The sequence below is a fragment of the Lissotriton helveticus genome, chromosome 1_1, assembly GCF_964261635.1.
Source record: "Lissotriton helveticus chromosome 1_1, aLisHel1.1, whole genome shotgun sequence".
Lineage (NCBI taxonomy): Eukaryota > Metazoa > Chordata > Amphibia > Caudata > Salamandridae > Lissotriton > Lissotriton helveticus.
This window is the reverse complement of record NC_136057.1, coordinates 32,857,704-32,870,975: the sequence shown is the minus strand read 5'-3', so window position 1 is coordinate 32,870,975 and position 13,272 is coordinate 32,857,704. Positions and strand designations below refer to the sequence as shown.

The 13,272-nt window shown below is 46.0% G+C and overlaps 1 protein-coding gene across 1 annotated transcript in view; it reads right to left on the bottom strand.

The window, feature by feature from the left end:
- Positions 1-795: 795 nt before the first annotated feature.
- The window catches only part of LOC144767052 (cobalamin binding intrinsic factor-like), a 119,718-nt gene continuing 107,241 nt past the window's right edge, over positions 796-13,272 (bottom strand). Inside the window, exons 8-9 of the mRNA XM_078650688.1 lie at positions 10,750-10,868; positions 796-1,624 (exon numbers count right to left, since the gene is read on the bottom strand). Coding sequence (XP_078506814.1) covers positions 1,563-1,624; positions 10,750-10,868 — 181 coding nt within the window. The 3' untranslated portion in view covers positions 796-1,562. The remainder of the gene's footprint in view (positions 1,625-10,749; positions 10,869-13,272) is intronic.

The following is a 13,272-nucleotide window of genomic DNA, read 5'->3' as shown; positions in this document are numbered from 1 at the left end:
ATATTATCAAGTCCATTATCGCCTCTTTAGCAGCAGTTTCCTGCCGATGAAAGCGGCACTAACGTATCGCCCTTTCTTGATAATATGGCCCCTGGCTCTCAAGAAAACCAAGTCTGAAACTGTCTAACACTCTCCATACATGAATGGATGTACAAGGCTTGTATTAATCAGGCCAGAGGGTATAGGATGTGATGGTGTACATGTGTATGAGTCCCAACATATAAGAACTCCATCCTCAATTTGAGTGAGGATATCTGTAAGGGTTATTTGTGGACTTTTTTAAATGACAGATGTGCTGAAGGGGTGCCGTAAGTTTTAGGGCATACAACATGGCCACAGCCTTGGTTGTGAGATGAGAGTTTCGCTAAATTTGTTAGATTCCAGATTGTTTAATTGCACTTTTGTCAAAATGAAAAAAGCTCACTTACATAGTGTTTTAGGGGTGTTAAATGGTTTTTAGTTTAATATACATGATATTAGGGTGAGCCTCTCTGGGCCCCTGATTTAGAGTTTGGAACATTGGGAAGTATGCACTTGTAATAAGGAGTACGAGATATCCGCCATGTTTATCTAGTTTTTCCGATCTCTCGATGGTGTGGATAACACCAGAATTCTTGTCAACGTTACTGTAGAGTACTGGGGGTCTCGCTTGAGTGCCTGTCTGTCGATTTGCCTCACAATTTAATTTATGTCAATGTAAAATAATATCAATACCAATTGAAACTAGATTAAAAAAACAGTTCCCTAGAGCTCTGGTGCTTTGCATTACAGGAATATTCATACAGATGCTGGATCTTAATTCATAGCCCAGATATATGTCATGCTTTATTGTATTTAATTTTGGACTCAAGACACAGAAATCATGCTAAAGAAATCTGAGGGGATAAGATGGTTGGAAATGAGGGTTGGAAATGGCAGTAAGGGAGTGAGGGAGGGCTGAGGATTGTGGGAAGGGTCAATAAGGAAGTCAGAGGAGTGCAAATAAGTGAGAATTGTGGGAGTAGGGCAGTGAGTGAGAAGGTGGTGAGGGAAATGGGAGCAAGAAGGATGCGATGTGAGATGGAAGTGGAGAGGTGTGAGAGTGTGGGTAAAGTGAGAGAGGTAGTGAGAGAGAGTGTAAGAGAAGGAGGCAGATGGACAAATGTGAGAGAGAAGTTACTTGAGTAGGCTACAAGGGAGTACTGAGACAGAAAAGGCCCCTCAGGCAATGAGAGCTTTAACTCTGTAAGAAAGGTGAGGGAAAGAACATGCATTGAGGGTGAGGGGAGGTGTGGAAAAAGATGCCAGGAGATAGTGGTAGGACTAAAGCAAGAATAAGGAGAGCTTGGGGAACAAAGAAAGTCTGAGTTAGGCATGTAAACAAACACATGTAGCATCTTAAAACCACAGGGAACTGACATGAAGCAGATGAGAGTATGAATCTTTCTTTTTTGATGCACCTCAGCACCTCACAGTTGCCTTGGCCCACCCTTGACATTGCAGGGTGCCAAGACTTTAAATTCACCCTAAAAAGGGTATCACGTCAGGCGGGACCAGGGTTCCGGCGGGTGGAGGCCCACTCTCTACCAGTTGGTAAATTTAGCCACAAGATTCTCTCCGTTTGAGGGCTTGTAGTCTCCAGCGCCTACAGGGCATAAAAATGAGAACAGGTTACAATAGAATGTAAGGACAGCCTTCTATCTTACCTCTTTAGCACTATCTCTCAACTTGTACCCACACTTTTTTCCCTCCCTCTGGCATCTTCCAGGATACAAACAGATGAAAATATACACACCACACAACCAGGAAACACCCACCTTTGTTACACATTGGTTTCCAGACTTTCAGGAAATGCAGCCAAGAGTTGAGATGTTTGGAACAAATCAGAATGTTTGTGGTAATGTAACAGGTTCCTAAATATTTCATAAACTCTGCTGCTCCAGATTGAACAAACAAAGCTTGGTTTGGCAGCCACTTCGATCTGGACTGGGAACAGTCGCTAATAATGACTCAGATTTGTGCTTGGAAAGATTAGGGATGTCAGACATTGGGTTGTTGATTGGGGAAAGGGAGCCCTTTTTAAGCAACAGCCACAATCAAAGGTCAGGCTGACGCATAAAAGTCACTCAATTAACCTGTGCTTAACTCTCTGGTAGCATGATTACCATTGACTAAATATGTAAAGTATTTATGCACTCAAACAGCAGTTAGCCGCTTGCGAGCGGCAGGAATTCCAGCCCTGTGCTGGACATTCCAATCGCGGGCGTGGTCATGACGGAACCATTCCGTCATCAGCACAGCCCAACCGTGACTCATGACGGAATGGTTCCGTCATCAGCACAGCCCAACCATGACTCATGACGGAATGGTTCCGTCATCAGCACAGCCCAACCATGACTCATGACGGAATGGTTCCGTCATCAGCACAGCCCAACCATGACTCGTGACGGAATGGTTCCGTCACGAGCATGGAAGGGGTTACGTGAAAATACAACACAAGAAAACTCCCACACTAATTCAGAGAAATAGAATATAAACGAATAAATTATTTGACACTTAAACAACAAAAATCCAATCAGTAGAACCAGAGTTAGGAATTTTAAAATGAAAATAGCACCTAAAAGATCAAAGTGCCAACCGTAGCCAACTAATTGCTCGGACGTTATGGCCCACCGCGATGGATCCAGGCTTGATTACACAAAGTGAATTGTCTCTGCTTACTTTTGCACTTTAAAAGACATTTCTGAAAAAAGTCTCTGAGAAGGTAAAGTTCAGTGGGGCAAGGCAGCTGGCGTTATAGGAGAAGTTGTAGAGCGCTTCTTGTCACCTGTGAGAGTATCCAAGTGCTGGCAGGTTCCAGTTGATTAGCCAAACAGCCAAGTCTAAAGGGACTTTTGGAACTCTGGAAGAGATGGGGAGGTCCATAGATTAAAGGGTAGCGGGTTCCATGTCTTTGCTGCTCGGTAGGAGAAGGAGCAACCTCTGCATCTGCGATGTCGGATGTGGGGGGTGAGGGTTAGAAAATGGGAAACCGAGTGGAGGTGTCTGGTGAGTTGATGGAAGTGCAGGTGGTAGCTTAAGTGGGTGGGTCTGCAGTTATACAGGGCCTTGTATGCATCTTTTATGTGTAGGGAGCCAGTGGAGTTCCCTCAGGTAGGGGGTAATGTGGGTTCATCAAGAGAGATCCAGGACAAATCTGGTGGCGGTGTTCTGTATGGCCTGTAGTCTTCAGAGGAGGTGAACAGTGATCCCTGCATAGAGATCGCTGACCTAGTTCAGTCAGCTGGAGATGAGGGCCTGGTTGATGATGCGTCTTTATCTTTTGGGTAGCCATTGAATATCTTACGAAGCATGCTGAGGATGACGATGCAGGAGGAGGAAATGGAGTTGACCTGAGTCTCCATGTATAGCTTGTTGTCCAGAATGATGTCAGGTTCCTAGCGTGGTCAGTGGGGGTAGGAGTAGGTCTGAAACCTGAGGACCACTAGGATGTGTCCCATGGGGAACTTTTGTTTCTGAAGATCAGTACCTCTGTGTTGGAAGCCGGAGTTCCAAGCCTGCAATACTGTCACAAAATACACGACACGGGACTCCCCAATCAACGTTAGGCCAAGTAAGGCTACCGTTTGAGATAGCCCAGCTCACCCCCTTAGTAGCTTGGCACGAGCAGCCAGGCCTATCTCCAAGGCACTAGTGTATAGTATGTGCAACCACGCCCACAGCAACCCACTGGTGACACCACAAATGGACTTCACAAGCGTTTGATAAAACAAGTATAAACTTTATATAAAAAGTTATACGATCAGACCACACGATACAAGAATCAACATAAAATAAAGGGTAATATTTGTTCCGGCTGGTTGGTAGGTTTAAATCCCAACCGCCGCTCTTAAAAGGCTATGCTGATCGTAATGCTAGAATCACACACTTTTGAATGGACAGACAATAATGCACTGCGTAACGATCAATCCTGTGCTGAGCAAAGGAGAAATTTTACAATCCGTAACTATACACACCAAGTACCTTGCAATGCGAGAAATAATGCTATGCACACCGCTACAAACATGTACTGCGCAATGAAGGAATAATGCAATGCATTACACCCCAATAACGTACCTTGCAATGAAGCAATACTTCTATGCGCCCCGCTAAAATTGTGTACTTTGCACTTAAGGAATAATGCAAAGCATAGCTATAATCATGTACTTTGCAATGAAGAAATAATACAGTGCGGGCCGCTGCAATCCTGTACTTTGCAAGAAAGAAATAATGCAATGCATAACGCTACAATTGTGTACTTCGTTATGAAGAAATACTGTTGGGCGTCATAAGACAGTTCGTCAGTTTGTTAGCAGCAATATTGGCAATGTGTATTACGACAGTCAGCCTCTTCCATACCAGTTGCCCCCACACGGATCAACGATGACCTAAATCACAGCTTCTCACTCTAGCCCCAGTACTGCCACTCCTTTGGTCAGTACAGGACTCACCCTGAGCCAAAGCAAGGGCTCACGTCACCAAAAGGACTGAGAGGCTGAGAGAGTGTCCCTCCGAGCCCGCACCCCGCCCAGGTAGTGTTCCGAGATACATGGGGGCGCGACCCCACTCTCTTCTCCTCCTTCAACAGACTGGGCCTGCTGTGTAGAACTTCCTCAATGGGCCTCAGTGGCTCGGCCTGGCAGCTTAGCTCTCCGAGGCTTCCGGTCCGGGCAGCGTCTGTTAGGAAAGTCTCAGGCGGCTGCAGGGCACAGGTACCCCACGCCCCTAAGACTGCGTTACTCCGGCTGCACATTCAGTGAGACCAACACTCCTTCCTACAGCTGAGTGTCACACACAGAGTCTGCACATCCCCAGAGAGCCAGGAATGCATATTTTCCGAGCCACCAGGGTTGCATGGGTTCCTGGAGTGCATTCAGTCTAGTTCGGCAAATGGGGCTGCCTGGAGCTCCCACAGGAGACCGCTCCTCTGCCAATCTGGCTGAGGTCTGTGAGCAGAAGAGGAGATGAGAGAGAGTGAACTGCACGCCGGAGCAGCAACCGTAGAAGCCTTAACACCTATATATATTCTTTGAGACCTTCGTTTCCACACAATCCCTAAAAAACGAATGTGAACTCCAGTTCCTGCTGCAAAAAAATCATTTATTTTGCCCTTACACTGCCATGATGCGTTTCGTCCTCGAGACGCCTTGATCACATGATTTGTCTGCATGTTCTTCCAATATATATATATATTGGAAGAACCCTTGTTTTCACAAGATCACTTAAGGAACTTTACAAAGAAAATCTGTTACCAAGAAGTTATTCCATTTTTTTCACTTCTCCAGCGACATATCATATCAGCAGTGCTCAAATATTTAGAGAGAAGCTAATGCCTTGTATATATTGGGCAAATACAATAAGGAAATGATGTGATATGATCTAGAATGTGACAAATGTAGGGGTTCATAATAAAGAATGCTTGTATGATTTTAATCCTTATGCAGGTGCAAAATAACGTAATCCATAATAGAAGAATAGAAGAGGCAAAATAAAAAGTGCTGAATTTCTCCTCTGCAAGACTTTCTCTCTTTTATTGACTTTCCATTTCCCCCCTGCTGTTACCCTGCACTGATAGATAAATTAGTGTGGGCGTGGGTACTAGTGGAGGGACTTTGGGTCCATCTTCAGCCCATGTGGAATTTGATTAAGGTACCTCCTGACAGAATGAACTGCCGAAGAACTCAATTCATTCCACCTGGGCGGAGGATGGCAGAAGGGTTTGACTTAATAGCCTTGGCAAGAATTTTAGAAAGTACGCAGTGCTGTAGAACAAACTAAAAGTTTAAGAGATAAAATAAAAAATATCCCAACACGAAGCCCACATAATTAGACTAAGAATTGAGGAGTTGTTGGCAGGAACATCCCTTTTACCAGGTAGTTCCAACGCTTATAAAAAGTCAGACATTCACTGTGCATCAGAAGTCACAACCCAAGTGATTCATTCTGTGTCTCCAATTATTCCTTTGGCTAACCCAGAAGGATTTAGTGGGTACCCATATAAGGCGGAAGTGTTTTATAACATAATGCTCACTATATTTTTTATGTACGCCAGTAGTATTCTCAAAAGATCACTCTAAAGTCACTTTCATACTGTCTTATTTGAGGGGTGATGCGGTCACATAGTCCATGCCTCAGATATCTCGTAATGACCGAACCTTGTATGACTTTGAACAATTTAAGGCAGAATTTTTAAGACTTTTTGCCAGAAGATCTGCTAATCAAGTGACTGATAACGAGGTATTGAATTTGAGACAAGGGAATCATGATCTCATAGCTTATATAGCTCAGTTCAATAAATTAATAGTGGAAATTAGGTGGCCAGAAAGTAAATGGGCTGCAATTTTCTATCAAGGGCTCAGGGATGAACTCAAGGATGCTTTGGCCCAAATTCCGAAACATCCCAAAGAGATGTCCGCATTAATAGATTTGGTTTTACAAATTGAGCATCAGCTTTATGAAAGAAAATCAGAGAAGAGAGATTTTCGTCCTTTTACCCCTCTAATGGACATAATCAAGACTGAATATAATAAGTCTGAATCCAATTTAAGTGAAGAACCCATGTACATTGGATCCATTAGAGGCCCCCTTTTTTAAAGAAGTCGGACATAAAAGAAAATCAAAAAGATTGTGCATGCATTGTGGAAATTCTGGACATTTTGTAAAAGATTGTCCAAAAAGCCTAAGTCAAATTTGGTGGTAAAAGACAGATCCCACCAGTAGAGGAAGTTGTCCTGGTGGGAAAAGATAAGTAGCCAACTCCTGAATTTTAACTGGATGCCAACATCTTGCAGTTTGCAGCCCATCATCTAATTGTTTCACTAGTACCAAGATTTGGGCATTCAGAAATGAAAGAAGTATCCGTAATGATAGATTTAGGAGACACTTGCAATTTTTGTGATTTAAAATATGCCAAAGAAATGGGGATCCGTTCAATTAAAAAGTAAAAGCTTGAGGTGGTTGGAGCTGTGGATGGAACTTATTTAACTTCTGAACCCATAACCAAAGAGACAGAAACTATTGAACTGCTGAGACTGAAAGGGCATCAGGATTTTTCAAGATTCAATCTGATTGATGCCCCTCAATTTCAACTAATACTAGGGTTGTCATGGTTAACGGAACACAACTCAAGCCTGGACTTGGAGTAACAAACAGTTGAGCTGACTTCAGAATATTGCAAGGAACATTGTTTTGATGGCAAGAGAACAAAGACAGAGGGTTCGCCAGCTTGCGAATTAGCTTACCTTTTGAGTATGAATTGTGTCATGGAATTGAAGGAAATTCCAAATGAATACCAAGACTTGGTTCATGTTTTTGGCAAAGAAATGCGGTAAAAATGCCTCCTCATAGGAAATATGAATGCAAGATAGAGTTGTAACCAGAGACAATTCTCCCTTGCAGTCGCATTTATGCCCTTAAAGAGGCAGAAAACCAGCATCTCAAAACGTACCTAAAAGAATATCTAAGAAAGGGTTTTATTTGACCTTCTCAGTCCCCTATATCATCTTCATTATTATTTAACCCAAAGAAAGATGGGGGTCTTCAAGTTTGTATAGATTACAGAGCCTCGAATCAGATTACAGTAAAAAATCTATATCCTCTGCCCTTGATTTCAGAATTGTTGGATCAAGTAAAAGTCTACACTAATTTGGATCTGAGAGGGGCATACAATTTGATAAGAGTAGCAGAGGGTGACAAATGTAAAACCGCTTTCTCAACTAAATATGGCCTCTACGACTATCTGGTGATGCCATGTGGTTTGTGTAATGCTCTGGCAGCTTTTCAACATTTTGTGAATGATATTTTGTGAGAATATTTAGCCAGAGTGGCTCTTGTTTACATCAATGACATTTTGATATTTTCTGAGAACGTGGCAGGTCATGTAAAACATGTAAGAGCAATTCTACAAAGGATTTGGGGGATTTATCCTATGTGCAAATGGAATGGTGATTGACCTGTCCAAGGTTGAAGTAATAAGAGATTGGTCAACCCCAAAGGATATAAAGGAAATCCAAAGTTTTATTGGGTTTGCCAATTTTCATAGGTGGTTTATACTCAACTTTTCTTCAAAGGTCAGTCCCACCACTCATTTGTTGAAGAAGGGAGTAAATTCTTGTGGACCTAAGAAGCAGAACAGGCCTTTAGATTTTTGAAAGATGCATTCTCCACTGCTCCTATCTTGATGCATCCAGATCCAGAAGAGGCTTTCTTTGTAAAAATAGACACTTCAGATCTAGCAACTGGAGGCGTGCTCTCTCAAAGAAACAAACAGACCGGTCAATTGCATCCAGTGACAGTCCGATCCAGGAATTTGTCAGCACCTGAAGTCAATTATTCCATCGCCGATAAGGAACTGTTGGCAGTCAAGGATGCCTTTCAGGATTGGCAACATTATCTACTTGGAGATAAACATGTGGTAACTGCCTTCCCATATCATCGTAATCTTCCGTTTTTGAAGTCAGCCAGAACGCTCACTCCTCGGCAACTTCACCAGTCTTGGATTCGAGAAGCTGTGGATACGATTCCAAGAATAAAGGTCAGCGGTCAAGTTCTATCATGCGCGAGGAGGCAGAAGAGCAAAACGTGCATTGTCAAGTGTGGAACGAAGCACTTCAACTGAATCTTGTGAGGCGCTGGTTGCGTCTCCTTTCAGTGCATTTCTGAAGAGAATTTCACCATTTCTTTACAGTTGGCAATGTCTTGTCACAGCACTTGTGTAGGGCACCTGGAGTTGCAAATTTTTGAGTTATAGTAAAATTAGTCAACTCTGGCTCGAGTAGTGAAAACGACTACTCATGTTAATAAAATCTACAATAAATCTCAAATTGCGACAGTAGTCACTATGAGAACTCTCATCAAAGAATTTCCTGTCTGATTAACCTTAAAAAATCAGGTAGTGTCTCAGCAAATCACATTGAACGCTACTTCCAGTTTGAAAGCTGTTTTCCAGGTAAGCAAAAGACTTATTTAGGTTACTGGCAATATCGTTTGGCGAGTGCAGCGTTATTTTTTGGGTGACTGAGAAGTTTGCGGGGGTAGCCCACCCCCAATGAGTGCGCCATCTGTGTGATATAGCATGCCCTTTGATTTGGTCTGCTTTGTTGGACAATAAAGATGGGTACATCTTTAGCTCCTGTGGAATTTGATTAAGGTACCTCTTGACTCAGGCTTGGTGCCCAGGTGCCTACTTTGTATGCTGCGCTTCTCCATTTCTGACTTCCTACAAATTATCAGCACCAGGAAATCCAACCAATAATGGGAGTTAGAAGAACAATAATTTAGCAGGTCACACAGGTTGTTTTTCGGCTACACCTGATGCAACCTGGTTTGTGTAACAAAGCATGTTTGGATCTTATGAATTTAGTTCTCCCAATGGAGGTAGCTCACCGTAGGGTTGGTACTACCCAGAAGGGTGGACACTCATATCTGACATCCAATATTCCTGGCTGTCCAGGTGCAAAATGAGCCACAGCCAGGTGGGGGTCAGATGAAAAATCGCCCCTCCCACAACAGGCTTTATTTCTCACCTCCTGAAGACGCGGGCTGTCCCCCTGGGGCTCAGAACTTTGTATGTGGTGGCTGGGTGGTCAGAACTAGTCATTCAACACACTTGTAGCTGGTAGTTTCTGGGTGCATGTTTTGAAAAATCCATCACTGGAGTCAGTGTGAGTTTATTAACACGAGATGTTTGATACCAAACATCTGTCTTTTCAGTGAAGCCATCATGTAGCTGGGGAACTCATGTTTGCCCTGTGTCCAGCAGGTGTACTTGAAATGGCTTATCTGTTCACCTCTACTGGCAGTAATTGAGCTGACTAGCACAGGGACCCTCTGCTCATGCAGAGGGTTTCATACATATAGTATATAGCACCCTGCCTTAGGGCTGGATTTCCTACTGTAGGGCTGACTCGCCTGTACTGTATGCAGTGTTTTAAGGCATGGCACAAAGGGCTGTGTGCCATGTCGTGTATTCACGTTTGCCTGCACCAAGACACAGAGCCTGCAGTGGCAGTCTGCATGAGCTTGGTAAGGGGTCCCTTTGGGTGGCACAATACATCCTGAAGCCCTGGATGACTATCTTCACTACCTCATGCCCTTAGTACCAGATGTTCCATTTACTAAGGACCTACAGAGGGTTCTAAAGGCCTTGCCTGTTGGGGTAGAATTGCACAGTTTTGGGAAAGAGATCTGGCACTGAGAACTTGGCTAGCATGATCCCAGTGCACTTTTAGTGAAAATCACATCAAACGACAGGCAAAACGTGGGAGTGACCATGTCAAAAAAGGGCACTTTCCTACAGCAGTCAATCCCAAAAGACTCATATCTCAATTATAAATTGGGAGCAGTGGTCTCCCTTATTACCCGCAGGCATTTGTTTCCCTTTCTAAATGTTGCATGGTTGCATTCACTGATGTACAACTTCTACCTTGGACCAGGCTAGGTAGTAGCTCACATTTAATATAGGCACACAGGTCACACTACTTGAGAAGGGTGGCCTCCCACAATATCCAGAGACTTGGCTCTTCTACCTAGACCCAGAGGAATGTCCCACTTCATAGCCGAAAACATATGGATGGCACCACTATATTAATTGAAAAGGTGGTCATTTTAAGACCTACAAGTATATGGCCCACACCAAGATCCAGAACAGTAATTTCATCAAATACCGACAGATGCGCAGCTCTGGCTCAAATGAATGGCCTGCCTGGATATCCACAGATAGATGACACCTACCTTGTATTAGAGGGGTGGTCCCACTCAGCAGCTGCCAGTAGGTCCTCTCACTGTTGCTGGCGGCCAGTCCATTAATGGAAACAATAGAGGGTCCCCAGCTGGTCTGCTCCGTCACGAAACTGCAAAGACATTTTAGGAGAAAATGATTATCAATCCAAGGATAAGTACATTACCTCCACCAGGGCAGCACTGTTATTAACCACATTTGCTGAACAGCATCTCCACCACAGCACTAAACAGCACTACACTACACTACACTACACAGTAACCGCTGTTATCCTCCAAAAGCATAGAACCATAATTAACTGAGGGCTCTCTATAGCATGGCTCCAAGAAGAACTGCCGAGCCCTCGAGAAAGTCTGGAGAAGGGAACCTACACCGGACAACAGGACCACCCTCAAACTGGCCACTCGGAAGCACCACCAGCTGATCCGCGCCGCCAAGAAAACTGCATTCAAGGACCGGCTGGACAACAACGCACACAACAGCAAGGAACTCTTCAACATCGTGAAAGAGCTATCCAGCCCCAGCGCAGGAAACAACGACATCACCCCATCGCAAGACCTCTGCGACTCCCTCGCTTCTTACTTCCACAACAAGATCGCGGACATACACAACAGCTTCAACAAACAACCAACGCACACCATGCCCGAACAACCACCCCCCAACACCACCCTCCACGCCTGGACCCCGATCAGCACCGAAGACACCATCCGCACGATGAACTCCATCCACTCCGGATCACCGACCGACCCCTGCCCTCACCACGTCTTCAACAAGGCCGACGCTGTCATCGCACCCCACCTGCGAGACATCATCAACACCTCCTTCGACACCGCCACCTTCCCTGAGAGCTGGAAGCACGCCGAACTCAGCGCTCTACTCAAGAAACCAACAGCGGACCCCACCGAACTCAAGAACTACCGCCCCATCTCGCTCCTCCCGTTTCCAGCCAAAGTCATCGAGAAGACCGTCAACAAGCAGCTGGCCGCCTTCCTCGAGACGAATGGATCCCTCGACCCCTCACAGTCCGGCTTCCGAGCCAATCACAGCACCGAGACCGCCCTCATCGCCGCCACCGATGACATCCGAGCCCTGATGGACAACGGAGAAACAGCGGCCCTCATCCTCCTAGACCTCTCCGCGGCATTCGACACTGTCTGCCACCGCACCCTAGTACAGCGCCTCAGCAACGTCGGAATCCAGGACAAGGCGCTGGAATGGATCATCTCCTTCCTCGACAGAAGAACACAGAGAGTCCGCCTACCACCGTACAAGTCAGAGGCCTCCGAAGTCATCTGCGGCGTCCCTCAAGGATCCTCTCTGAGCCCCACCCTCTTCAACGTCTACATGAGCCCCCTCGCGGCCATCGCACGCCAACACAACCTCAGCATAATCTCCTACGCCGACGACACCCAGCTGATCCTCTCCCTGACCAACGACCCCGCCACCGCCAGAGCCAACCTACACGAAGGGATGAAAGAGGTAGCCGAGTGGATGACGACCAGCCGCCTGAAACTGAACTCGGACAAGACGGAGGTCCTCATCCTGGGCTCTTCACCCTCCGCCTGGGACGACTCCTGGTGGCCTCCCGCCCTGGGCACCGCACCCAAACCGACAGACCATGCACGCAACCTGGGCTTCATCCTGGACTCCTCCCTCTCCATGACCAGGCAAGTCAACAACGTCTCCTCGGCATGCTTCAACATCCTACGCATGCTACGGAAGATCTTCTGGTGGATCCCCACCGAGACCAGGAAGACCGTCACCCAGGCCCTTGTCACTAGCCGACTGGACTACGGCAACGCCCTCTACGCCGGTACCACCGCCAAGCTCCAGAAGAGACTCCAGCGGATCCAGAACGCCTCAGCCAGACTCATCCTCGACATCCCACGACACAGCCACATCTCCGGACATCTGAGAGACCTTCACTGGCTCCCCGTCATCAAAAGAATCACCTTCCGCCTCCTCACCCACGCACACAAAGCCCTACATGACCAAGGCCCGAGCTACCTCAACAGCCGGATCAACTTCTACGCTCCCAAACGCCACCTCCGTTCAGCCAACCACGCCCTCGCCGCCGTCCCCCGCATCCGAAGAGCAACTACAGGAGGAAGGTCCTTCTCCTACCTGGCCGCCAAGACCTGGAACTCCCTCCCGACCGACCTGCGCCTGACCCAAGACCACCTCTCCTTCAGGAAGAAGCTGAAGACCTGGCTGTTCGAGCAGTAGCGGCACCCCCCCCTCCCCTAAGCGCCTTGAGACCCTACGGGTATGTAGCGCGCTCTATAAGTGTCATTGATTGATTGATTGATTGATGGCATAGATATGTAATGTCATGTCATGTTATGTAATGTCAAATGTTCTTATATAGCGCCTTATCACCACAAGTTCTCAAGGCGCTTGCTTTTGGGAACCCGTCCTGGCTTTTTCCCTGTGAGATAACCCGTACTGGGCATCCCCAAGGTGAAAGCCAGGCATCCCGCCATGGGGGGCCGTAGTGGAGATTAAGCAAGCTATTG